Source organism: Rhinatrema bivittatum, chromosome 4 (genome assembly GCF_901001135.1).
Source record: "Rhinatrema bivittatum chromosome 4, aRhiBiv1.1, whole genome shotgun sequence".
In the NCBI taxonomy this organism is placed as follows: Eukaryota; Metazoa; Chordata; class Amphibia; order Gymnophiona; family Rhinatrematidae; genus Rhinatrema; species Rhinatrema bivittatum.
The window spans coordinates 170658974-170685266 of record NC_042618.1 but is presented as its reverse complement, the minus strand read 5'-3'; the positions used below and the strand labels follow the sequence as shown (position 1 = coordinate 170685266).

The window sequence follows — 26293 nt, the reverse complement described above, 5'->3', positions numbered from 1 at the left end:
CTCACCATTTTCCCCTCCTCCAAGCAGCACAGCAGTTAATCGATCTGGAGTGGAATGCGCCGGAGGCCTCATTCAAAGGGGGTCGGGCCCTGTCCTGCATGTACCCCCTGGACCCGGCAACTAAGGAGCTGCTGGCATGCCCCAAGGTAGACGCCATGGTCTGCGCAATTGTGAAGCGCTCCACCATTCCAGTGGAGGGAGGGGCGGCCCTCAAGGATGCGCACTACCGGCGCCTGGACGCCATCCTGAGACAAGCCTTTGAGGTGGCAGCTATGTCCCTATGAATCGCGACCTGCTGCACCGTAGTGACGCGTTCCTGTTTGTCACAAGCCAGGAACACCCCGGGAGAAGAAATGGAATCAGCTCTCTCGTTCCTCACTGATGCTGCCTCCGACTTAGTTTGTACGGCAGCCAAGGGAGTGTCCTCATCAGTGGCAGCCAGGAGACAGCTCTGGCTACGAAATTGGTCGGCCGACTCCTCCTCCAAGGCACGCCTTACAAGAATGCCTTTTAAGGGATCCCTCCTGTTCGGCAGCGACCTCGAGAACTTGGCTAACAAGTGGGGCGCCTCTCCATTACCCCGTCTGCCAGAAGACAGGTCAAGGAGGAACCAGCACCCTCTTCCTAGGCCATCCAGAGGTAGAGGTTCTCAACGTTTCAACCCCTACAGGACTCGCTACCAAGCTCTTCGTTCTCAGACCAGAAACCAGTCCTTTCGGACCAGGCACAACAAGAGGGGAACCGGCTCGGGTTCGGGTCCCGGCCGCACCCCACAATGAGAATCAGCCGACCCATCTGGGGGACGAAGCCATAGGGGGCAGGCTAACCCTATTCTACCGCAGATGGGTCGAGATTACTTCGGACCAGTGGGTCCTCGCCATCATCCGAGAGGGGTACTACCTGGACTTCCTTCATCTCCCTCCGGACAAGTTTGTGAAATCTCCTTGTTCACCCCTCAAGAGGGTGGCACTGGAAGCTACCTTGCGGAGGCTCCTGTCCCTAAAAGCCATAATCCCAGTGCCTGCATGGGAGATAAATTCTGGACATTATTCCATTTATTTCATCGTCCCCAAGAAAGGGGGCACCTTCAGACCTGTCCTGGACCTCAAGTCAGTCAACCAGCACTTAAGGGTCCCAAAATTTCGCATGGAAACTCTGTGATCAGTCCGAAGCTCAATACAGCCAGGGGAGTACCTCACATCCCTGGATCTATCAGAGGCCTACCTGCATATCCCAATCCATCGGGATCACCAGCGCTACTTATGCTTCAAAGTCCTGAACCAACACTTTCAGTTCCGGGCGTTACCCTTCGGGTTAGCCACCGCACCGCGGACCTTTACCAAGGTAATAGTAGTGGTGGCGGCGTCCCTCAGGAAGGAAGGAATTCTCGTCCATCCCTACCTAGACGATTGGCTGATCAGGGCAAGGTCACCGGAGGAGAGCCACCGGGCAACCAACAGTCATATCACTTCTGGAAAGCCTAGGATGGGTAGTCAACATGAACAAGAGTTCCCTACAGCCTTCACAGTCGCTGGAATACCTCTGAGTCCGATTCGACACGCAGGGAGACAAAGTCAGCCTGACCTCCAAGAGGAGATCAAAACTCCGGAATCGTTTGCGGGCTCTGCTGAGCACCTCCAGGCCCACAGCTTGGGATTATCTACAGGTCCTCGGCTTAATGGCATCCACTCTGGAAGTAGTACCATGGGCACGGGCTCATATGAGACCGTTACAACGCGCCCTCCTATCTCGGTGGAGCCCACGATTACAGAACTACACCGTGCGTCTCCCTCTACCGGCCAGAGTACGGAATCAGTTACGTGGTGGCTGCAGCCCGGCCACACGAGCCGGGGGTCGAAAATGTCCTCCCCAACCTGGACCCTACTCACTACAGATGCCAGCCTGAGCGGCTGGGGAGCACACTGCGAAGAGCTAACCGCCCAAGGGCGGTGGAGCAAAGAAGAGTCGGAGTGGAACATCAACCGACTGAGATTTGCGCACAGACTTCGAAACAAGGCAGTCAGAGTGATGTCGGACAATGCCACCACGGTGGCATACATCAACTGACAGGGCGGAACCAGAAGCAGACAGGTATCCCTAGAAATAGCCCTCCTGATGGTTTGGGCGGAAGCAAATCTCCAGGACATCTCCGCCGTCCACATCGCCGGGAAGGACAATACCACGGCAGACTTCCTCAGCAGAGAAAGCCTAAACCCGGGGGAATGGCAACTGTCACCCACGGCCTTCCAGATGATTGTGGATCAGTGGGGGACTCCGGGCATGGATCTACTAGCGGACAGGTCCAACACTCAAGTACCCAGATACTTCAATCGCAAACGAGATCCTCTTTCCCACGGGATTGACGCCCTGGTGCAACCATGGCCTCAGGGGATCCTGCTATATGCCTTCCCCCCCATGGCCCCTGCTGGGCGCCATTATACACAAGATTCAACGACACAGAGGCTTAGTTCTTCTGATGGCCCCGGACTGGCCAAGAAGACCCTGGTACGCAGACATAAGAAGACTGCTGGCAGGGGATCCCCTACCCCTGCCCCCTCACAGGGACCTGCTAAGACAAGGTCCCATCCTCCACGAGAATTCAGCTCAATTCTCTCTTACGGTCTGGCCATTGAGAGGGCTAGACTGAAGAAAAGGGGATACTCGGGGCCGGTAATAGATGCACTCCTCTGGGCATGCAAGTTCTCCACATCACTAACTTATATAAGGATCTGGAGAGTATTTGAAGCCTGGTGCGAAACTCGCAGCACCAATCCACATGGCACTAAAATTCCCATCATTTTGGATTTCCTGCAAGACGGGCTCCAGAAGGGTCTGTCCCTCAATTCAATCAAGGTTCAGGTGGCAGCACTATCCTGCTACGGCCCCAGGTGTGACGGCAACAGCATTGCCACACACCCAGACGTTTCCTGAAAGGAGTCAAACACATTCGCCCGCCACTGAAATGGCCAGTGCCCCTGTGGAACCTCAACCTAGTTTTGGACTTCCTAGCGGGACCCACCTTCAGACCCCTCCGAGGACTGTCCCTCCGGTTATTAACCTTGAAGATGGTGTTCTTGCTGGCTGTGTGTTCAGCACGCCGCATCTCAGAGCTACAAGCGCTGTCCTGCCACGATCCGTTTCTCAGGGTCACCCCAGGGGCTATCCATCTTCGCACGGTTCCTTCCTTCTTACCCAAGGTAGTCTCACATTTCCACCTCAACCAAACTATATCCTTGCTAATCATGGACGGGTTGAAGAAATCGGAAGCAGATCGAGTGCTGCGTCATCTCGACATCGGCAGGATGCTGTCCAGATACCTGGAGATGTCGGAAACAGTGCGAAAGACGGACCACCTGTTCGTCCTTCACAGTGGGAAGTGGCAAGGAGAAGCAGCCTCACGAGCGACTATTGCTCGCTGGATCAAAGAAGTTATCAAAGCGGCCTACGTAGAAGCGGGAAAGCCACCACCTCTACGAGTCAAGGCTCACTCTACCAGAGCACAAGCGGCCTCCTGGGCAGAATCCAGGATGCTGTCGCCTGCAGAAATCTGTAAAGCGGCGACGTGGTCCTCCCTCCATACCTTCTCCAGGTTCTACCGTCTGGATGTCCAGGCCAGGGAGGACTCAGCATTTGCGAGGGCGGTCCTACATGGTCCTCAGGCAGCCTCCAGCCCAGGCTGGGAGTAAAGCTTTTATACATCCTATTCGTTCTGAGTCCATCTGGCTACACGCCAGGAAATGTTGAGATTACTTACCTGATAATCTCCTTTTCCTTAGTGTAGACAGATGGACTCAGCATCCCGCCCAGCTGCCTGTGTACATGGGTTTCACCGATTCAAGGTAAGCCATGTCATGTGTTTACATAAGAGCGTACACTATACCAGGTGTCAACGCCTTCTGGTTGTGAATGCTGGCGGTCTCCAGCTACTATCAATCGGTCAGGGGAATCCTGTTTCACTTTTCACTGAGCGTCAGTACACACATCCATAACAGCTTTTGCAAGGAAGATTACTAAGTTGCTACGCTTCCTTGGGGATATATATACCCCGTGCTGACGTCAGATCCGTCTCCAACTGCTAGCACGCGGATACTATCCCATTGGTTCTGAGTCCATCTGTCTACACTAAGGAAAAGGAGATTATCAGGTAAGTAATCTCAACATTGCTTACCTGTAACAGGTGTTCTCCTAGGACAGCAGGATGTTAGTCCTCAGGAAACCCACCCACCACGCCGCGGAGTTGGGTCATCAAGCATTTTGTTATTTTATTTTTCGCTTGTATTTTTGCTGTGTTACGAGACTGAAGGGGGACCTTGCGTGGACGCGCAGATAGTGGCATGCTGGGCATGCTCAGTGTGCCAGTCACAGCTTCTAGAAACTTTGACAAACATTTTCTGTGCTCTACTCCATCTGATGATGTCACCCATCTGTGAGGACTAACATCCTGCTGTCCTAGGAGAACACCTGTTACAGGTAAGCAACTGCGCTTATCCCAGGACAAGCAGGATGCTAGTCCTCACAGATGGGTGACATCACTGACGGAGCCCTAGTGCGGGAAAACTTTCTGTCAAAGTTCTAGAAACTTTTGACTGGCCCTGTGAGGCCACTGAGCATGCCCAGCATGCCATGATATTCTCTGCCACAGGGGTCTCTCTTCAGACTTCGTTTTTCCACGCTGCTGTAGGCATCGCGGTTTAGGAGCCTTTGTGAGTTCTCTCACAAATTTGTGACAAAAAGTCATTTTTTTTCTCAGAAATTCTCCCACACGGGATCTCTCTCGGGTTTTCCACCGGCCGGTGAGTAAAATCTGTGTCTCATTTTACTCTTTGAGTAAAATAATCTTTCTCAAGATTTCTCTTTGCCTTTGGCTGTCTAGACAAAATGGCTACGGGATTTAAAAAATGTCCCATTTGTAATCGTACAATGTCGATTACGGACCCTCACCTCGAGTGTGTTATGTGCCTCGGTGAGAAACATGATGTAAATTCCTGTCCAAAATGTGCAGAAATGACTGTGAAAGGGAGGAAGGCCCGTCAGGAACAGATGGAACATCTGTTTCATCTGCAACTTTTACCATCTCCCTCGACTTTGACGAAATCGTCTCCAGCAGGAGCCTCCAAGCGGGTACTGTTTAAAAAGCGCCGCCTGGAAGGATCGGGGGATCATCCATCACCGACGTCGTCGATAGCTTCGGTTAAATCAGTCGGCAAACACCGCTCGAAACATCGACATCGATGTCCATCGGGATCGCCTCTCTCCCCAGGGGAATTGAGTGCAAAGCAGCCACGGACACAGGAAACACCCATTCCCTCAACGCCTGGGCCTCTTCATCCAGAGACGCCGATTCCTGCACCTCCACAGGGCTCTGTGGATGATAGGCCAGTGCAGTCTCCGCCACCGCTTACAACTGCTCTGCCCGCCCCAGTTGTAACGCCGGAATTGTCTGATTTTATCAGGCAAGCGGTCATTCAGGCACTCAAGGAACAACATCTTCCTCCGGCGATGATGCCGGTGCCTTCGATGCTGGTACTCATACTGATGCCGGTGCCTTCTGCACCGATGCCGGTGATCGCACCAATGACGCTCTCCTCATCGATGCCGCTGACCGCAACGCAGACGGTATCCGTACTTCCATCGACACCGATCTTCGCATAGATTCAGATAGTCCCATCGACGCCGATACCTTCAAAATATTTGAAGCCTCCGCGGGCGCAACAATTGATGCCATCACCGATGCCAACCCCTATATCATCGATGCCAGTACCAACAGTAGACCCAGAACGTCCAGAAATAGCACTCTTTCAACTTCTAATGAACAAGTTGGAAAAAGTGGTCGATGCCCTTCCTCCAAAACCATCAGAGGACACTTCTGAACACATACCCTCTGATCCGCTACCAGGACCTTCGGGGCTCCATCATCCACCGAGATCCTCCCCACTATCTCCATACCGGGAAGATCCATATAACACTGGGGATGATACATATACAGATACATCATCTGAGGATTTTATGTCTGAGCCCTCACCTCCAGATCAAAGGAAGAAGTCCCCACCAGAGCATTTATCCTTTACCAGCTTTATTCAGGAGATGGCAGATACCATACCCTTTAAATTGATTGCAAAAGAAGACACCAGACATTGGAGGTACTTCAATTTGTTGACCCTCCAAAACAGGTGTTGGCCATACCTATTCATGAGGCCCTCCTAGATCTACAACATCGAATCTGGGAGCACCCATGTTCTGTACCTCCTGTAAACAAGCGAATGGACACTACGTATCTGGTACAGTCTTTTCCTGGATATCAGAAATCGCAGCTCCCTCATAACTCAGTAGTAGTGGAGTCTGCTCAAAAGAAGTTGAAGAGAATTCGCCCACATTCTTCAAACCCCCTAGGGAAAGATCATAGATTTTTGGACTCCCCGGGTAGGAAGATATACCAAGGAGCTATCCTGAACACCAGAATTTCCTATCAACTTTATATGACTCAATACCAGAGGAATCTCTGGAAACAAATGGAGAACTTCACTACATCTCTGCCACAACAATATCAGGAAGCAGCCCAGACAATCATCCATAAAGGGCTTGAAGCTGGGAAGCATGAAGTCAGAGCTGCTTACGATAGCTTTGAAACAGCTTCTAGGGTAGCAGCTTCAGGGATTGTGGCTAGGCGTTGGGCGTAGCTTAAGGCCTCTGATCTAAGACCTGAAGTACAGGATAAACTAGTCGATTTACCATGTACTGGAGATAACCTTTTCAGTGCGAAGGTCCTAAGATGCTTTGGCGCAACTGAAGAAGCATTCAGAAACCCTGAGACAACTATCCCTAGTTCCACAGGAACCTGCTCCACAGACATCTCGCCATCCCACACGACGTGAACCCAGGCGTCCATTCTATCGACAGAGACGCTACTACCCTCCAGCAACGAGAGGCAGGTCTACTAGGCCACAACAACGTTCTCAGTCCAGGCAGACAAGAACTGCTCGCCCTCAGCCCCCACCTCAGACAGGGCCTACTGCGGGGTTTTGAGGCTACAACCAGATAACAAATCCATCTCCCCAACCCTTGAGCAGATCTACCAGTAGGAGGCCGAATATCCTACTTTTACAACCATTGGACAAAAATAACAACAGACCAATGGGTACTTTCCATAATCTCTCGAGGATACAAACTAAATTTCTCCTCCGAGAATTCTCTTTCTAAGAGACGATCACATAATTCAATTACAAGTAGAATTATCCACCCTTCTGAAAGCCAGGGCGGTAGAACCTGTGCCCCGGTCTCAGCAGGGCAGAGGATTCTATTCCCGTTACTTCCTCATTCCAAAGAAAACTGGAGGCCTACGTCCAGTCCTAGACCTCAGAAATCTCAACAAATTTCTAAAGAGAAAAATTCAGGATGGTATCTCTAGGCACCATGCTTCCACTTCTTCAAACAGGAGATTGGCTTTGTTCTCTGGATCTACAAGATGCTTATGCTCATGTTCCAATATTCCCTCCTCATCGCAAGTACCGGCGCTTCATGGTGGGCCATCAACATTTCCAATACAGAGTAGAGATGTGAATCGGAACCAGAATCGGTTCGGATTTCAGTTCCGATTCACATCTCTAATACAGAGTACTACCATTCGGACTTGCCTCTGCTCCCAGAGTTTTCACCAAATGTCTGGCAGTAATAGCAGCACACTTGCACAAAGAAAGTGTCCATGTCTTTCCTTATCTCGACGACTGGCTCATCAGAAGTCAATCTCAACAAGGAGCTCTGGCTTCTCTCAGTCGAACAATTACTCTACTTCACTCCATGGGTTTTCTCATAAATTATCAAAAGTCCCATCTCACGCCATCTCATCTGCTTCAATTCATAGTAGCAGACTTGAACACCATCCTCTCAAGGGCCTTTCTACCCAAAGATCGAGCAGAAACACTTTCCATACTGGCAAACTCGATTCACTCAGAGAAACAAGCAACAGCTCATCAGTTTCTAACCTTACTAGGCCACATGGCCTCCATGGTGCATGTCACTCCTATGGCAAAGCTGGCTATGAGAGTAACCCAATGGACTTTAAGATCACAATGGATCCAAGCCATTCAACCATTGTCCTCTCCAATTCAGGTAACCCACCAGCTACGTTCTTCTCTAATTTGGTGGGCGGACAAGGACAATTTGTGCAAGGGCCTACCCTTCCAGCAACCAGTCCCACAAATAACTGTAATTAGAGATGCTTCCACCTTGGGTTGGGGAACTCACATAAACAATCTCCAAACCCAAGGTACTTGGACAAAACTCGAAGCAACATTTCAAATCAATTTTCTAAACCTTCGAGCTATACGTTATGCGCTACATGCGTTCAAGGACTGCCTTTCACACATGACTGTTCTGATCCAAACGGACAATACAGTAGCCATGTGGTACATCAACAAACAGGGAGGTACGGGCTCATATCTCCTTTGTCAAGAAGCTGCACAGATTTGGAACTGGGCCCTCAACCACTCAATGTTCCTCCGGGCCACTTATCTGGCAGGCATTCACAATGTAGTGGCGGACCGCCTCAGTCGTCAGTTCCACACGAGTGGTCCCTGGATCCCTCAGTAGTGACCAGGATATTTCAACATTGGGGACAACCAACAATAGATCTCTTTGCGTCACATCTGAATCACAAAGTGGACAAATTCTGTTCTCTACACAGACAAAAAAAACAACTAGCCAAGGAAGCCTTTGCTTGCCCTTGGAACTCAGGCCTTCTATACGCGTATCCTCCAATACCGCTCATAACCAAAACTTTAGTGACGCTACAACAGGACAAGGGGACCATGATACTCATAGCCCCATATTGGCCTCGACAAGTTTGGTTCCCCACACTTCTAGACCTCTCAGTCAGGGATCCAATTCGTCTAGGAGTAGCTCCCACTCTCATAACTCAGGATCAGGGTCTGTTGTGCCATCCCAACCTTCAATCCCTATCCCTGACAGCATGGATGTTGAAAGCTTGATCTTACAACTGCTCAATCTTTCAACTAATGTATCTCAAGTGCTTATAGCGTCACGTAAACCTTCCACACAACTATTCTTCCAAGTGGAAAAGATTTACTTTGTGGTGCAGACAAAAGGATATTGATCCTTTCACCTGCCCCATTACTTCGCTACTAGACTACTTATACCGTCTTTCAGAATCTGGTCTCCAGACTTCATCGGTAAGAGTACACTTAAGTGCAATCTCAGCTTACCATAAACAAGATGGGAGATGCACCAATATCCATACAACCTCTCGTCAGCAGGTTTATGAGAGGTTTAACTCAACTTAAACCACCAATTCGGCCACCAGTCACAGAATGGGACCTTAATCTGGTTTTAACAAGACTCATGTGTTCTCCTTTCGAACCCATGAATTCCTGTGATCTTAAATTTCTCACATGGAAGACTATCTTCCTCATAGCCATTACATCAGCTAGAAGGGTTAGTGAGTTACAAGCACTTGTCATGTACTCACCCTATACAAACTTCCTACATGACAGAGTGGTTCTCCGTACACATCCAAAATTCCTTCCTAAAGTAGTTACGGAATTCCACTTGAACCAATCTATAGTTTTACCCACATTCTTTCCAAGACCTCATTCTCACCAAGGGGAACGAGCCTTACATACCTTGGACTGTAAGCGTGCGCTAGCATTTTACTTAGATCACACTGTAGCCCATAGGAAATCCAATCAACTCTTTGTATCTTATGAACCAAACAAACCGGGAAAACCGGTGGGTAAACATACTCTATCCAACTGGTTAGCAGATTGCATACAATTTTGCTATGAAAAAGCAGACCTTCCTCTCCAAGGGCGAGTAAAAGCGCATTCAGTAAGAGCAATGTCAACTTCAGTAGCACACTATCGTTCAGTACCAATTCTTGACATATGTTAAAGCAGCAACATGGAGTTCTCTTCACACCTTTGCAGCTCATTACTGTTTGGACAAGCAAGGATGACAAGATTCAGCCTATGGACAATCTGTCTTAAAGAACTTGTTTCCAGTTTAATCCCAACTCCTACATCCAACCTGCTATGATCTTTGGCTGACTCTTTTTCAACAACAATACTTCACTGTTGCTTCACTACAAAATGACTCAGCCTCTAGCTTGCTAGTCACCCATATGTGAGGACTAGCATCCTGCTTGTCCTGGGATAAAGCAAAATTGCTTACCTTGTAATAGGTGTTATCCCAGGACAGCAGGATGTAGTCCTCACGAAACCCATCCGCCACCCCATGGAGTTGGGTCTCCGACCTTTTATTTTATTTTTGCTAAAGCTTATTGCTACATACGAGACTGAAGAGTGATCCCTGTGGCAGAGAATATCATGGCATGCTGGGCATGCTCAGTGGCCTCACAGGGCCAGTCAAAAGTTTCTAGAAACTTTGACAGAAAGTTTTCCCACACTAGGGCTCCGACAATGACGTCACCCATATGTGAGGACTACATCCTGCTGTCCTGGGATAACACCTATTACAAGGTAAGCAATTTTGCTTTTTCTTCCTGGCAAATAAGTCCTGGAGGAATTTTTCAAATACAGAGTATGTTTGATGCTTTTATTTGGAGTCACACCATGTCCTTTGATTTGGCAATGGAAGAGATTTGTCTTGTGTCTCACGCAGTACAAGCTTATACATACATAGCTTGTTTACCATTGCCTAAGCCCTAGGACTTTACTTTGTTTTCCTAAATCATTCCTAACACCATTGCTAAACCGCTGGCAGACATCATAAATTGCTCCCTCAATCAAGGATCGGTCCCGGACTCCTTAAAAATTGCTTCACTTAAACCCTTACTTAAAAAACCCAACCTGGACCCAGCCGACCCTGCAAACTTCCGCCCCATTGCAAACCTACCTTTTATAGCCAAGCTAATGGAAAAGCTTGTCAACATCCGACTCCAGACTACCTTGACTACCACAATATTCTCTACCCTCTCAATTCGGATTCAGGAAACGCCTAAACACAGAATCCCTCCTTCTTTCTCTAACGGACAACATCCTGATGGGCCTTGACAAGGGACAATCTTACCTGCTAGCCCTTCTTGACATCTCTGCCGCGTTCGACACGGTAAACCACAATATCCTCATTAACCGCTTAATGGAAATAGGCATATCCGGCTCTGCACTGCTCTGGTTCACATCCTTTCTGAACAACAGACACTACAAAGTCAAAATAAATGACAAAGAATCTCACTCCATTCCATCAAACCAAGGTGTACCTCAGGGTTCGTCTCTTTCCCCTACCCTGTTCAATATATATCTACTCCCTTTATGCCAGCTACTCAATAGTCTCAATCTCACCCACTTTATATACGCGGACGATGTACAAATCATAATCCCCATTTCAGACCCCATCTCTACTCTAAATTTCTGGAACAACTGCTTACACGCCATCAACCTTCTGCTCTCGAGTCTCAATTTGGTCCTAAATACTTCCAAAACGGAACTACTGGTTATCTCCCCTTGTGACAACAACCCCCTCGCAAATAATGCTAGCATCCCATTAGCAAACCAGGTCAGAGATCTTGGGGCCACCCTTGACTCTAGAATGAATTTCAAAAAATTCATTAACGCCACAACCAAAGAATGCTTCTTCAAGCTACAGGTCCTGAAGCAACTTAGACCGCTCTTACACTTCAAGGATTTCCGTTCGGTGCTTCAAGCCATACTGTTTTCAAAGATCGACTATTGTAATGCTCTATTACTTGGTCTGCCTGCTTCGTCCACCAAACCTCTTCAGATGCTGCAAAACGCAGCGGCTAGGATCCTTACAAACACTCGTCGCAAGGACCATATCACACCAATACTAAAAAATTCTACACTGGCTGCCCATCCAATATAGAATACTTTTCAAGGCTCTCACCATCATCCACAAATCAGTCTACCAGCAATCCACTCTCCAACTCACCTTCCCACTTGAATTACATACTTCCGCAAGACCGATCAGAACTGCCTACAAAGGTTCGCTCAAGGCCCCCCCCAACAAATCATCGGTCCACAACACTATTCACAAGCGAGCTCTTTCAACAGCAGGTCCACTACATTGGAATTCACTTCCACAAGACTTACGCCAAGAACAATGCCATTCAACTTTCAGAAAGAAATTGAAAACCTGGCTTTTCGCAGAAGCCTACCGCTGAAGGATCTCCTCAACCATCACTGACTCTCACTCCCCCCCCCCCCCCCCAATCCCTTCCCCCCACCCAACCTCACCCTTTCCTTCTCCCTCTGGACATACCAGGCTAATAACTGCCTAGGACAAACCTATGTTTTTGTATCTTACAGTTTTTGTTGATTTATATATTTATCTCTCTCTAATTGTTTCTTAGTTTAAACTCTGCACTGTCTTCCATTGCCCAGGTTTTATGCTCCCTGTTTAATGTAACTTTACTTTCTACCTTGATGTTAATTGGTTTCCCCTCAGTTACATTGTAAACCGGTACGATAAGACCTAGTCTTGAGCATCGGTATAGGAAAAGAAATTAAATAAATAAATAAAAATAAATAAATCCATTCTTTATTCACATTCTCTTCATCATTTTTAACATCTGGTAACATAGTAATCTTCTTTTACTCTGTATTATCAAATCATAATAATCTGAATAGTAAAGGACTCAGTAAGGATCTCTTGTAGCATTCCACTGGCCCAGTTAGCAGCAATCCTAGGTGCTTATTCAGGGTTCCACGTCAGTTTTAAGTTCTGGAAGTGGTAAAATTCAAGTATAGATTTGTGAGTCTTGTGCATTTGGACACCAGATTGTAAAGAAAAAATAGAAAAATGTTTGGAAGTGAAATATTTCTACTTAGATTTGTACATATCTTCAAACAAACAATTTTTCCAGTCTGGTGCATATTTTCCTGTATGTTGCTGTAATCCTAGCCCTTCCCAGAGAGCTCTTGCAAGGCTTGGTATGAAAGACCATGGCAAAATGTCAACAGCCCTAAGCTAGCTAAATCATCAGCTGCTGTCTCAAAGTGCACAGAGTTTTTCTAACAGTATCAGTTGGCCCTGCTGAATCTCTGCTCATACTCTAAACCTCTGTCTTCAACTTTTCGTTTTATTATTTGTGATGTATGCGTGGCACAAATAGCCAGATCTGGTTTTCAGATCTTGTTTTTGAGAGTTGCCTTGTTATAGGGTAGTTCCACAGGATTATCCTGACTCACAAAGTCAGGATTATCCTGACTCACAAAGGCCTTGGGCCTATCTTCCCATGTCTTTTATCACAGAATAAAGAGGATTCGAGACAAGTACGAAGCTGAACTGCAGGAGCTGGAGAGATCTGAGCAGAAGCTGCAGGAGCGCTGCAATGAACTGAAGGGGCGACTGGTGGAGGTAGAGGGAGAGAAGATCCGCCTGCAGGGCCTGGTGAAGCAGAAGGAGCAGGAGGCTGAGGACATCAGGAAGGTAGGTGCCCTATGAAGGGGGAAACCAGAGGCTGAAGCTATAGTCTGGCTGAAGGGTTCAGATGAGGACAGTGAAAGGTGAGAATTAACTGTCCCTCTGTAAGCAGAAAGAGAACACTTGTGTGCCGCAATGTTCACTCTTATTTGGACATACTACTGAAAACTGGATATTGGCTTGCAGAAGAAGGAATTTGTTCAGAATTTCACTGTCCCCCATCCCACATGCTGCAGGTGAAGGACAAGCTGACAGAGGAAAGGAACAGTTTGTCGGAAGTGATCCGCCAGGAGTTTGCAGACAGGCTCGTGGTGACAGAAGAAGAAAACAAACGCTTAAAGCTGGAAGTGTCAGAGTTGAGAGCACGCCATCGCTTGGAGCTGGACAGGATAAACCGAGAGAAAGAAGAGGAGCTACAGGAGGTTCACATGAGGTGAGAACAGGCTCCAGGAACATAGACGGGAAATTGTTGTAAAATCAGACATGAGGCAGCAATACTGGTTGGTGTTCTGCCAACTCTCTCTCCCCCCCCCCCCCCCCCCTTTTCACTCAGGAGGTGCTGGTGCTAGAACTCTGGAGACAGGATGGCTGCTGCAGTCAATTTTCACTGGGGAGGGAGGGAGTATGGCTGCTGCAGTTTCTCCTCACTGTGGGCTAAGGAAGGTGCCTAAGGAATTGCTGTGGGGGAGGGGTATAGCTGCAGTAGTCACTCCCTGCTGGGAAGGGATACCTGAGGAATTGCTCCCTTCTGTAGGGAGGGATTGTGGCTGTAGCAGTCACTCCTTATTGGCTCTGTGGAGTTAATTCTTCTGGAACAGCCCTGATTGCAGCCTTGAAGCAAGACCAGGCAGCCAAAATTTTCAGTCCCCGGCTACAGTAGATAGAGCACAGGAGTCAGTTTGTTCCCACAATAAATCTTTCAAGAGTATTTAAAAAAACAAACAAACACAAGCCCTCCAATTTAAACAAATTTATGTTCCTAATGATCAGTTCCCTGTATGTACCCGAATCAGTCCAGGCTGCTGTATTATGCCTCCCTTCCAGCAGATGGAGTCAGAGAAAAAACTGAAAGGCACCCCCTGATAACCCAGTGTTCCACCTGCGATCCTTCAGTATTTCTCAGACTCCAGCAGATGAAGGATAGCATAACCTGCGGTCCTGATCTTCCAAATTTCTTGATTCTTATTTAATCGAGAGGGTTTTTACACCCTGGTGTGCGAATGACTAGATCAACTGGGTAGTAACTAACTAAAAAAACAAATATATAAATAAAAATAGTTTTTCAGTCAAGGAATACAGATTCCTCCACATAAAAAAAACAAAACAAGAGGAGATCACGTGATGTGGTGAGCCGGGAAGAGGGTTCTCTCTAGGCTCCGGGTGCCTGCCCTGCCATCGGTCAATATCTGACCCCTTAAGGCTACCTACGGCTAGCTTACTGCCATTCCTGGTAAGAACATATGTCCATTGTTCGATTTATGCAAAAATCGCCGTCCGGAATGGCCACGAAAAGTAGCAAAATAGAGAAACCGCGCGACACTGACTACAAGATGGCGGCGGGGCCCGATACGTCAGGGGAAGGCCCGGCCATTCCCATCACACTTGCTGACATAAAAGACACTGTCCGAGCAGCCCTGGATGAAAAATTCGGAGAAAAAATAGCAGGCATTGAAACACTGGCTGAGGTCTATTCTGCCCTGACCGAGATCACTCCTCGTTTGGACCAGGCGGAGAGCCGAATTGCCGTCTTGGAAGATGACGCCACTTCTAGCAGCACCAAAATTTTCATGCAAGAGAAAACAATTATTGCCCTGGAAAACAAATTGGATGACCTCGAAAACCGCGATCGCAGAGGGAATCTAAGATTTATGGGATTTCCCGAAACGGTAGTGGCAGCGAGCTATGTTCTTTATTAGAAAAATGGCTACCGGAGGAGTTTGGGCTTCCCGATTTCCAAGGACGGCTCGTGGTAGAACGCGCGCATCGACTTGGGGCGCGGTCGGACTGGCAGAATAAACCTCTGATTGTCATCGCTAAACTATTGAACTTTCGGCACAAGCAAGATATTTGGCAGGCTTATAGGAAGCGCCAAGATGTGGCCTACAATGGACAGAAGATACGGGTATTTCAAGACTACTCAGCCTGTGTCTCTGAACTGTGAAGAGCTTTTTCTCCGGTTGTACGGAGCTATTTGAAAAACAAACGAGGTTTTCCCTGATCTACCCAGCAAAGCTAAAAATCTGGCATCAGGACAAAATCCATGTTTTGTTTTGGTTTTTTTTTGCAACACCGGAACTGGCACACCAATTCCTTCAGAATTGCGGCTGAAATGAGTCGGGACAATTGGATCTACAGACCATGGAATTATAGTTCAGATGGATGACCACAGCTAGTCCGCGCCCTGGAGTGAATGGCAGGACTGTTGGAAACCCGGATGGCTAATTCTTCTTGCAACACACTCAGTTAAGTTCATGTTGATGTTTCATGATTTCAGGGGTGACTAGTATTTGCAAGCATGTACACTCACAGGCTACCCTGTTTCTTCCCGTTGGAAGGAGAGACTGTTGTGAACATCTACACCAGTGTTTCTGGCAAATTTGTTTCTATTTTTTTGTATGAAGCAGAGGATTTCCACTCCGTTATTTGACCTAGGAAATGGTGAACTGTTGAATGTCCCCTACAAAAGAAGGCATTCCATAGGAAGGCACCCATGCGATGCTATGCCAGGACTCTGATATATCCTGTGGAATGGCTGATGAGTGACCTGCTAACATACAGTAACTTGTGGGAGGGAGCCAGCGGTGTTTTCTACTGGACCAATATGAAGTAGCCTGCTTCTGGACCCGGTTCATTTTTAAGGTCCCCCACAAGTAGGAACATCTTCCCCAATCCAGCGCTCCATAACAGCGATTAGTGTCCTATAACTGAAGATGATCTCAGTGGCACAAGTTCTCTGGTCACTTACTGGACAGTTGTGGACTCAGAGTGGTTAATATTAGGGGAGTTACTGCACAATTATCTTTAGAGATGGCGGAGGCAAGGCACCTGTACACATACCACACATGATCTCCAAACCGCATAGGCGGTGGGACGCACTTGGATATGGGGTTGGGTTAAGGGAAGGGGGGGATATTCTAATTAGGACAATGGGGAAAGGGAAGGGGGGTACCTATCTGTCACTGAAGGTTTTGCCGATCAGATATGCTGGGGCGAATGTTATTGAATGCTCTAATCTCATTTCTCTTGTAGACTTTATCAACATAAGGCTGTGCTATATATCTCGCCTTAAGAGTATGGAGAACTTATTGTGGAGAGTGAGGGCTAAGCTGGGGGGCCCTCTTGCTCTCTCGCTGGTTTCGAACCTACGGGTCTTGGCCCACTATGTGTCTTGATCATACTGTTCATGGGTAAGTTGGTGTCGTGGAATGTCAATGGCCTGGGGTCACCCATTAAACAGAAAACAATTCTTTCACATCTCAAACATATGCGTGTGGACCTTGCATGTTTGCAAGAAACGCATCTTAACAGCAGCGGAAAGTGCAAAATTGAAGTGGGAGTGGGTGGGCACTTGTATTTCACGGCAGCACAAGGGAAAAAAGCAGGAGTGGCGATACTGATACACAAAAGCATTGACTTCCACGTCACTGACCAATTCATAGTTGAAAATGGGTGCTTTGTTGTAATCATTGGTACATGGAATAATGTTTCACTCACCATATGTAATGTCTATGCGCCAAACGAATATACTCATAAATTCTTTGAGAATCTGCGTAATATCCTTGCCCGCACACAAGGGTTACTTCTCATGCTGGGGGATTTTAATTGTGTCCATGATCCCACCATTGACAGAAACCCACCCTCATCAAGGGGGCAGGGGAACAAATTGAAAGGAATTGTTTTTTATGTCATCAATTAGGTCTTCTGGATATTTGGCGAACATTACATCCTAATGAGAAGGATTTTACTCACAAATCCCGGGCACACAATTCTTTATCCCGTATTGATTATATCTTGGTGTCCCAAAATCACTTTCATGCGATAATGCACACCACGATTGAATCACAAGCAATTTCTGACCATTCTCCGATCACTTTGGAACTTCATACTAATAGCCAGGGGCAGGAATCACGGGTCTGGAGATTCCCCACTCACCTACGGAATGATGTAAAGTTTCAGACCTTTTTAAGGGAGAAGTGGGCTGAGTTCTCATCACATAATAAACAACACGCAGACACTCCTCAATTATTTTGGGAAACAGCCAAAGTGGTCCTCAGGGGAGAAATTATATCATATACACGGACCTATCAAAAAACCTTGAACAATGATATTGTGCAGCTGGGGAAACAGCTACAAGTGCACAAACGGAAACTAATCAATGTACCTCATCAATCAAATCTTGAGTACTACAGGACATTAAACTGCTTAAATACTCTATTGCATTTTAGAGCACATCAGCAATTATATAAAGGGGAGCAAAAGTTATTTCAATTCGGGAACAAGGCAGGTAACTAATGGCAAATTTAGTCCGCGCGGCCCGACCAGACGTTTATCTCACACATAAAGGATTCCAAAGGAAACCTTGTATCTCGTAAATCCGAGATTTATCTTTAGGGAATTCTATGAAAAACTATACACGGATGATACCACAGACCACAACCCAGGAGAGTCTGTTTTTTTTTCAGAACCTATCTCTCACAAAGCTTACCACAGCACAATTAGGTTACTTGAACAGATCGGTGCAACCCGTAGAAGTCCTGTCCGCTATTGCAGCCGTGAACTCAGGTAAATCCCCAGGGCCCGATAGGTTTTCCTACGATTTCTACAAGATATTACGCACACAAATTGTTGAACCCATGACTAGCTTCTATCGTGACGGTTTAGCCCAAAATAAGTTCCCTAGAGACTTTAATTTGGTGCACATTACTGTCTTGCCAAAACCAGGCAAGGACTTGTTGCTCCCGGGATCATACCGGCCCATTTCATTATTAAACTGTGATCTCAAAATCCTGGCAAACGTTCTCGCTGATCGGCTAAATGTCATCCTACCCCACTTGATCGCCCCTTACACTGGGCAACAATGAAAGTGTTACTGACCTAAAAAGGTCCTACTCTGTAGTACCTTGATGTGCTGAACATGAATATGACCATGAAAAGTTTTTATTGGCTCTCGTTTTGAAGATATTTAACATAGTTCACTTTCTATGTTTAGTCATGTAAATTTATCCAGTAGGACTGTAAATAAGCCTAGAATGATGTAATATTGCATCATATTGCATAATACCATCATGCACACATCATCCAGAGTTTATTACATCATTTTCTGATGCAATGCAGTTCTACTGCCATGCTGCTGCTGAGTAAGCTGACGTCAGCAGTGTACTATATGAAGCCCAGTCAGAAAGGGTGAGCATTTGAAATATTCATGCTGGCTGACTACTGCTGGACACTCCGCAGAGATGCTCCCGAACAGGTGTACAAGAGACAAGCAAAGAAATCTAAGACGTAGTCTATGACTTCATTTTTCAAACGGTATTAACCATAGGTCTCCTACTATTGGCATATAATTCAAGATGTAATTATATTATTGCATATTACAAAAAAACTAGAGCCAATTTTGCATTTTCACAGTCACATTCATGTTTAGCACATGGAAATGTATAAGAATTGACTAATTTCATTTCCGTAACATGATTTTTGTGAAAATGTGTTGCCCAGTGAGCTATTGGCATACAGTTCAAGATGTAATTATATTATTGCATATTACAAAAAAACTAGAGCCGTTTTTGCATTTTCAGTCACATTCGTGTTTAGCAAATGGAAATGTATAAGAATTGACTAATTTCATTTCCGTAACATGACTTTTGTGAAAATTTGTTGCCCAGTGTTATCAAGTGGGATTCGTAAAGGGACGCAAAGCCAATTCCGACATCCTTAAATTAATCACAGCCTTACAAATTTGCAGTTCCAACCGCATTCCCGCGTTAGTCGTTGGATTTGATTCTGAGAAGGCTTTCGATCGTGTCTCCTGGAACTGTTTTTTGCTCTACAAAGACTTTGTTTCGAAGGATCCTTCTTAGATTATGTATCACTTTTATATTCCAACCCGATCTCCCGTATTGTGGCCAATAAATGTATCTCTGGAGATGTCCCCATTGGTAGAGGTGTGAGGCAGGGATGCCCCCTCTCACCTTTTCTGTACATCCTTTCTATAGATCCACTCCTAAGGAAGATAGCTGAAAGTCCACATATCACGAGATTTGGAGGGCCAGCTCAACCTTTTACTGTAGCGGCATTTGCCGATGATGTTTTGGTCTTCTTTCTCAACCCTTTAGTCTCCCTACCGGAAGTGCTACGCCTACAACTACTGTTCGGCACTTTTGCTGGTTTAAAAATCAATCAGGAAAGATCAGAGGCGATTGATGTCACTGGCATAATACAATCCACCTGGCAAGGACACTTTCCGCTACGATGGGTAACATCGACTTTAAAATATTTAGGTATTAAAATCCCCGTGCGCATAGAAGATCTTTATACTTCTAACATAAAGCCACTACTAACACAAAAGGTGTGTACTCTAGAACGTTGGAGAACTCTGCCACTTTCTTTGGAGGCAGGATACAGATATTTAAAATGATCCTTCTACCAAAGTAGCTATATGTTTTTCAAATGATCCCTATCTGGTTAACACACTGGGACACTAAGACTATCACGACAGCGCTCCGCATGTTTTTGTGGAGAAATAAGAAAGCGAGAGTCTCTATGGCTACATTATACAGATCAATTTCTGAGGGAGGTCTAGGATGTCCAAATTTATCTTGGTATAACATGGCTTGTAATATACGATTGGTAAGAGATTGACTGCTCTCCACCTCCACATACATCCCGTATCAGAGTTTGATCGACTGGTATCAGGTTCCAGCACTGAACCCACTACTACAAATTGAATATGCACAAATCAGTGGGCCTCTTAAGTCACATATCCTATTACAAACAAGCCGCAAAACATGGCTACATCTTGGTAAACTACTTCATATTCCACACCGCCTAACCCCGCTAATCACTATAGCTTTTAATCCAAACTTTCTACCGGGCTTCACATCTTCTGTGTTCCACCAGTGGAATCGTCAGGGACGATTACCAACTGTATGACACCAAAACATTGCAGCCTTATGCTTTTTCTTCCCTGAGGACCCAATACGGATTACAGGAATCAGATTTATTTGCTTATTTACAAATTCAGCATTATTTAAGGCACAACAGACAGTACTTCTCCGATATCCCACAAATAACTCTGTTTCGGGATATTTTCCACCACCCATCTCATCAAAAGCCTATTATCACTCTATATTATAAGAGTTTGGCCACCAGTGGTGACCTAGTACATCTGGAATGATTACATATTAAGTGGACAGCTTGGCCGTTATTTAAGCTTTCGTTCCAGGAATTTAAGCACCTCTTTACCACTCTGTCAGATGTCTCAGATAATGTACTCCTCCGGGAGACCCACTATAAATTCCTTTGGCGCATGTACATTTCTCCTCTACAGGCATTTAAATTTAAGATCACCACATCTGCGGACTGTATGAAATGTCATGCAAAAAACAGTACATTTGAACATTGTTTTTGGGAATGTCCGATTGTGTTCTCTTTTTGGCGGCAGATAACTTATAAATGCTCACAAATTCTCGGCAGTTGTCTTCCTACTGACCCCAATTTGTGGTTGTTTGGCTCACCAACATCCCTATCTGGGGACCCTACCACACAGACAATGCTTTATTTACAGCGAGCCAGCCTCGTAGGGAAAAAAGTTATTCTTACCCATTGGCTGGATGACACACCACCAAGTGTGGATTTTTGGTTCAAAAAACTGCTTAATCTTAGTGCTTTGGAATATATAGCTGCCAAAAACACCTCTCCGAAGAAGGTAACTTTGATTAACGGAATATGGCAATCTTTTTTTAATTATTTGGAACCCAAGATTGCCTCTTCCAACACTATAATCTCACTGTTAGCGTCCTGGAAGCAGGACTCCCATGTCAGGCTAAACACACAGGTAGGACCACACGTATACATCTATTGAAGGCCCACGACTGACGCACAAACCAAGTAATATGAACCTACATCGGATGGAGTCCGTGACCACCACACTCCTTTTGTTTTGTTTTTTGTTTTGTGTAAATTTTGTGTTAGAGATTATGGAGCACAAGGCAAGCCTAGTGATCGCATATTGTTTCTCTCTTTAACCTCCTTTTTTGCCCCAATGACCGGTAGGGGGGAGGGGGGCATGGTGGGGAGGGGGAGAAAAGAAAAAGAAGAAAAATGGGACTAGTTAAATGTAAGTTAAATGTTCGTTAAATGTAAGTTCAAGGCTACAATGCAACAGTTGTTAGTTGGTTGTAAGGGAACGGGCAAATTGGGCATGACACCAGGAAGTGCACAAGGTATTATGCACTCTAGCTCTTCTCCTTCTCTCTTCACTTATATTATTATTTCACACTACATTATCTTGTATAGTATCATGCTTATACGTGATATGAGTTCTTTCTTACTGTGTTTTTCTGCTGTATATTTGCAAAAAACCCAATAAAAAGAACATATAAAAAAACCCCCCAAAAACCAGGCAGTAAGAAGGGGCCAGTTTAAGTTAAGCAGGCACAGCTGGACCTTGGTCTTGCAGCTTGAATACCTGGAGAGTTAGTTACAGTCCGGTGAGAAGGGGGGATTTACTGGTGGGCTGGTCCCTCTCCCTACATTCCAGAGATGTTTCAATTCCTCTGAGCCAGGGACGTTTCATTCCCCTGCTGCACAAGCTCGGTTTAAAAAAAAAAACCTACTGAGTAAGCCTGCTTGTTTCCCGGGTCCCCAGAAGGGGTGGATTTGCTACTCAGCTGTTTTTTGTTTCACGGCTGTACTTGCCATGCTGCGAGGATCGCAGTGCTCAACTTGTGGGGAGCCGGCAGTGCGGCTCTTCCGTGACGGCTTGTGCTCGCGCTGCATCCCCGAGGGAGAATGCCCTTCACATTTGCCTCTGGAAGGCAAAAGATTCTCTCCTGCGGCCACAAGGGGTTGGCAGAAGCAGGCAGGATCGATCTTGACGGCCGGCCTCGTCTCCGCGAAGCGTGGGAACGGCGGCCATTTTGGGTGACTCACACCCCGATGATGCACGGGGCTCCGGGGGAGGAGATTTTCCTCCTCGTAACTTAAGCCCTGATCGGCCCCTTGATCCGGCATGCAAGCCTCTGGCCCCTCCTTCTCCTCCTCCTACTTTGCCTGAGGGAGGGGCCTTAAAGAGACAACACCCTTTTTCATCTCAATTTGTGCTGTTATTACAAAAGGCTTATATGGAGGCAGAGGCTGTCTTGCTTTGGCAACAACCTCCTCCACCTAAGATTCCCAGGCCCGCGGACAATCAGGAGGTGCACAGGGCTCGGCTACCATGGCCAGTCCCTGCTGCAGGGGCAGCGCCACCTCCTTCACCTGACCCCGTGCCCCAAGACCCCGCGGCAGACCCAGGCAATGACTTGGATACTTCAGCTTCGGTTGAGGGGGATGATCTGCGGGTGCTCCAGCTGTTCCAAAGGGATGAGCTGGATCCTCTGATACCACATGTGCTCACTGAGCTTGATATTTCAGCTCTGCAGTCGGTGGCGGATCCTTCTCAGAGGTATTCTGTGTTGTCCATTCTTCGCGCACCTCCTCGGACTTTTCCTTTTCACCTGAGCCTTTTACAGCTCATGACTCGGGAATGGGACACCCCGGAAGCCACTCTATGCGTTAGTAGGGCCATGGAGAAGCTTTACCCACTCCCGGACGAGTTCTTGGAACTAGTTAAGGTTCCTAAAGTGGATGCGGCCGTATTGGCTATCGCCAAGCGCACCACGATTCCAGTGACAGGAGGCACTGCTCTCAAGGATCTACAAGACAGGAAACTCGAGGTTCTTCTTAAGAGGATATTTGAAGTGTCGGCACTTGGCATTAGGGCAGCCTTCTGCAGTAGTCTCATGCAGAGAGCCACCCTTAGATGGCTGCAGCAGTTGCTTCCGGCTCAGGAACTTCCTCCGGCAGAGGCAGAGCAGGCGGACTGGACGGAAGTAGCGATCGCTTATACGGCGGATGGCCCTGTATGATCTCCTGAGAACCTCCTTGTGCACGATGTCATCCGCTGTTTCAGCAAGGAGATTGCTTTGGCTGCGTAATTGGTCGGCTGATGTCTCTTCCAAGTCTCAGCTGGGATCTTTCCCGTTCAAGGGGAAGCTCTTATTTGGAGACAATCTGGAAAATCTTAAGGACTTGGGGGATAACAAGGTTTACAAATTGCCGGAAGATACACAAGTTAACTCGCCCCTTCAGTTCCTTTAGGGGTCGTTTCCGGGGCCAATGGCGTTTTCGGTCTAGTAGGGCCCCGTCCTTTCTTCCTCAACAGGCGCCATTGAGGTCACAGGTTTGGGCCCATTCCTTTCGGGGCAGACGGCCTTCCCGGGATGGAACCTTCCAAGGATTCTCCGCCAACAAATCTTCCCAATGAAGGTGTGCCGATCCATTCCTCCGTTCCGGTGATCAGGGGTCGTCTCTCTCTTTTTCAAGAGGAATGGGTCAAAATTACGTTGGATCAATGGATCCTAAATATTATAGATCGCGGTTATGCTTTAGATTTTGCTTGCCCACTGCGGGATCTTTTCTTGGTGTCTCCTTGCGGATCTCGGGCAAAGCAGCAGGTGGTGCTCCAGACCCCGTGTCATTTGAAGGATCTGGGAGCGATCGTCCCAGTCCCACCGGGTGAGTGCCGGACCGGCAGATACTCCATTTACTTCGTAGTCCCCACGAAAGAGGGCTCCTTTTGTCCGATTCTGGACTTGAAGAAAGTCAACAGGGCGCTTCAAGTACCACGTTTTCGCATGGAAACTTTGAGGTTCGTCATTGCAGCTGTCCACAAAGGCGAATTTTTGGCCTCTTTAGATCTGACAGAGGCATACCTGAATATCGGCATCCAGGAACATCATCAAAGGTTTCTACGGTTCGTGGTACTGGGCAAGCATTACCAGTTTCAAGTGCTTCCGTTCGGTCTGGCAACAGCGCCACACGTATTCACCAAAGTAATGGTGGTGGAAGAAGCATCTCTTCGGAGAAAGGGGATTCTAGTTCATCCCTATTTGGACAACTGGCTAATCGGAACACCTTTGCAGATAGGCAGTTCAGTCGGTGTTGCTTAGTCTTCAGTCGCTCGGCTGGGTTGTCAATTTCTCCAAGAGTCAGCTAGTTCAGTCTCAAGTGTTGGAGTTCCTGGGAGCCCGTTTCGACACGGGGGTAGGCAAGGTTTTCCTCCCCGTGGAGAGAATGGCCAAGCTCATAGCTCAGGTTTGTCGTCTTTTGGCCCTCCCCTTGCCCAGGGTCTGGGACTACTTACAGGTTCTTGGTTTGTTTATTTATTTATTTATTTATAATTTTTATATGCCGACATTCTTACATTAAAATGCAAATCATACCGATTTACATAAAACAGAAAAAGCAGGAAAAAATATTTCCATAGTCAAATAGAGAACATTTATAATAAAATTGTTAAAAAAGGCATAAGGTAGGAACTTGAAAAAAAAAGGCTACTTAACAGAAAACGTAAAAGAAAAAATATTAAATGAAGCACAAAGTTGCATGAAGGGGTGCACAAAGGGGCGAGCCCCTTTGTTGCGCCCCTTCGGCGTGCGACGCCTGATGGTGAGGCGCTTTTCAACCACCGCTGGAGCTCACAGTGACGTCGGGGGAGGGGCGTGGTCACACATCGCAGTCACCCATTTCCCTCACCTCCTGATGATAGTTCCGTTTCTTTTTTTATTATTTAAGATGGTGTTCACTTCTTGCGGGGGCCCAGGATGGAGGGTGGCCTCCCCGCTCGCTGGCGCCTGATGGTGAGGCGCTTTTCAACCGCCGCCGGAGCTCACAGTGACGTCGGGGGAGGGGCGTGGTCACACATCGCAGTCACCCATTTCCCTCACCTCCTGATGATAGTTCCGTTTCTTTTTTATTATTTAAGATTGTGTTCACTTCTTGCGGGGGCCCAGGATGGAGGGTGGCCTCCCCGCTCGCTGGCGCCTGATGGTGAGGCGCTTTTGGTTCTATGGCTTCTACTCTGGAGTTGGTTCCATGGGCGTTCACTCATATGAGACCTTTGCAGAGGGCATTGCTTTCTCACTGGGATCCCAAGTCTGAAGAGTTCCACCTCGCTTACCTCTCCTGGATCCCGCCAGGAGCAGTCTCGAATGGTGGTTGGTCCCAGAGCACTTACAGCTGGGGATGGACTTGGAGAATTCCCAGTGGCTGATTTGTGACAACGGATGCCAGTCTCTCTGGTTGGGGGGCAGTTTGTCAGTCGCGATCGGCCCAAAGACAGTGGTCAACTCAGGAGTCCAAGTGGTCCATCAATCGTTTAGAAACCGGGGCGGTTCGTCTAGCAATGTGCAGCTTCCTTTCCCTCCTCCGCCATCAGTCGGTAAGGGTCCTCACAGACAATGCCACTACTGTGGTGTACATCAACCGACAAGAAGGAACAGAGTCAACAGGTGGCCGCTGAAGCGGACAAGCTCATGGTCTGGGTGGAACGCAATCTGGTTCGTCCGGCAGCGTTTCACATAGCCAGGGTGGACAATGTCCAGGCAGACTTTCTCAGTCGTCAGCGGCAAGACCCCGGAGAGTGGGAGCTGTCGGAGGCGATGAATCTATTGACCCTGCGGTGGGGAATGCCCCATCTGAACTTAATGGCAACACGACTGAACGTGAAGGTGGCCTGGTTCTTCAGTCGCAGGAGGGAGCACGTGGCAGAAGGAGTAGATACCCTGGTCTTTCCGTGGTCCCGTGTCGTACTTCTCTGTGTTTCCTCCTTGGCCACTGG

The 26293-nt window shown here is 47.2% G+C and overlaps 1 protein-coding gene across 4 annotated transcripts in view; it reads left to right on the top strand.

Moving 5' to 3' along the window:
* The window catches only part of CEP131 (centrosomal protein 131), a 235245-nt gene that overhangs the window by 195929 nt on the left and 13023 nt on the right, over positions 1–26293 (top strand). For all 4 annotated transcript variants that reach the window (XM_029599216.1, XM_029599215.1, XM_029599219.1 and 1 more), the window contains 2 exons: positions 13242–13419; positions 13650–13846. In XM_029599216.1, coding sequence (XP_029455076.1) covers positions 13242–13419; positions 13650–13846 — 375 coding nt within the window. The remainder of the gene's footprint in view (positions 1–13241; positions 13420–13649; positions 13847–26293) is intronic.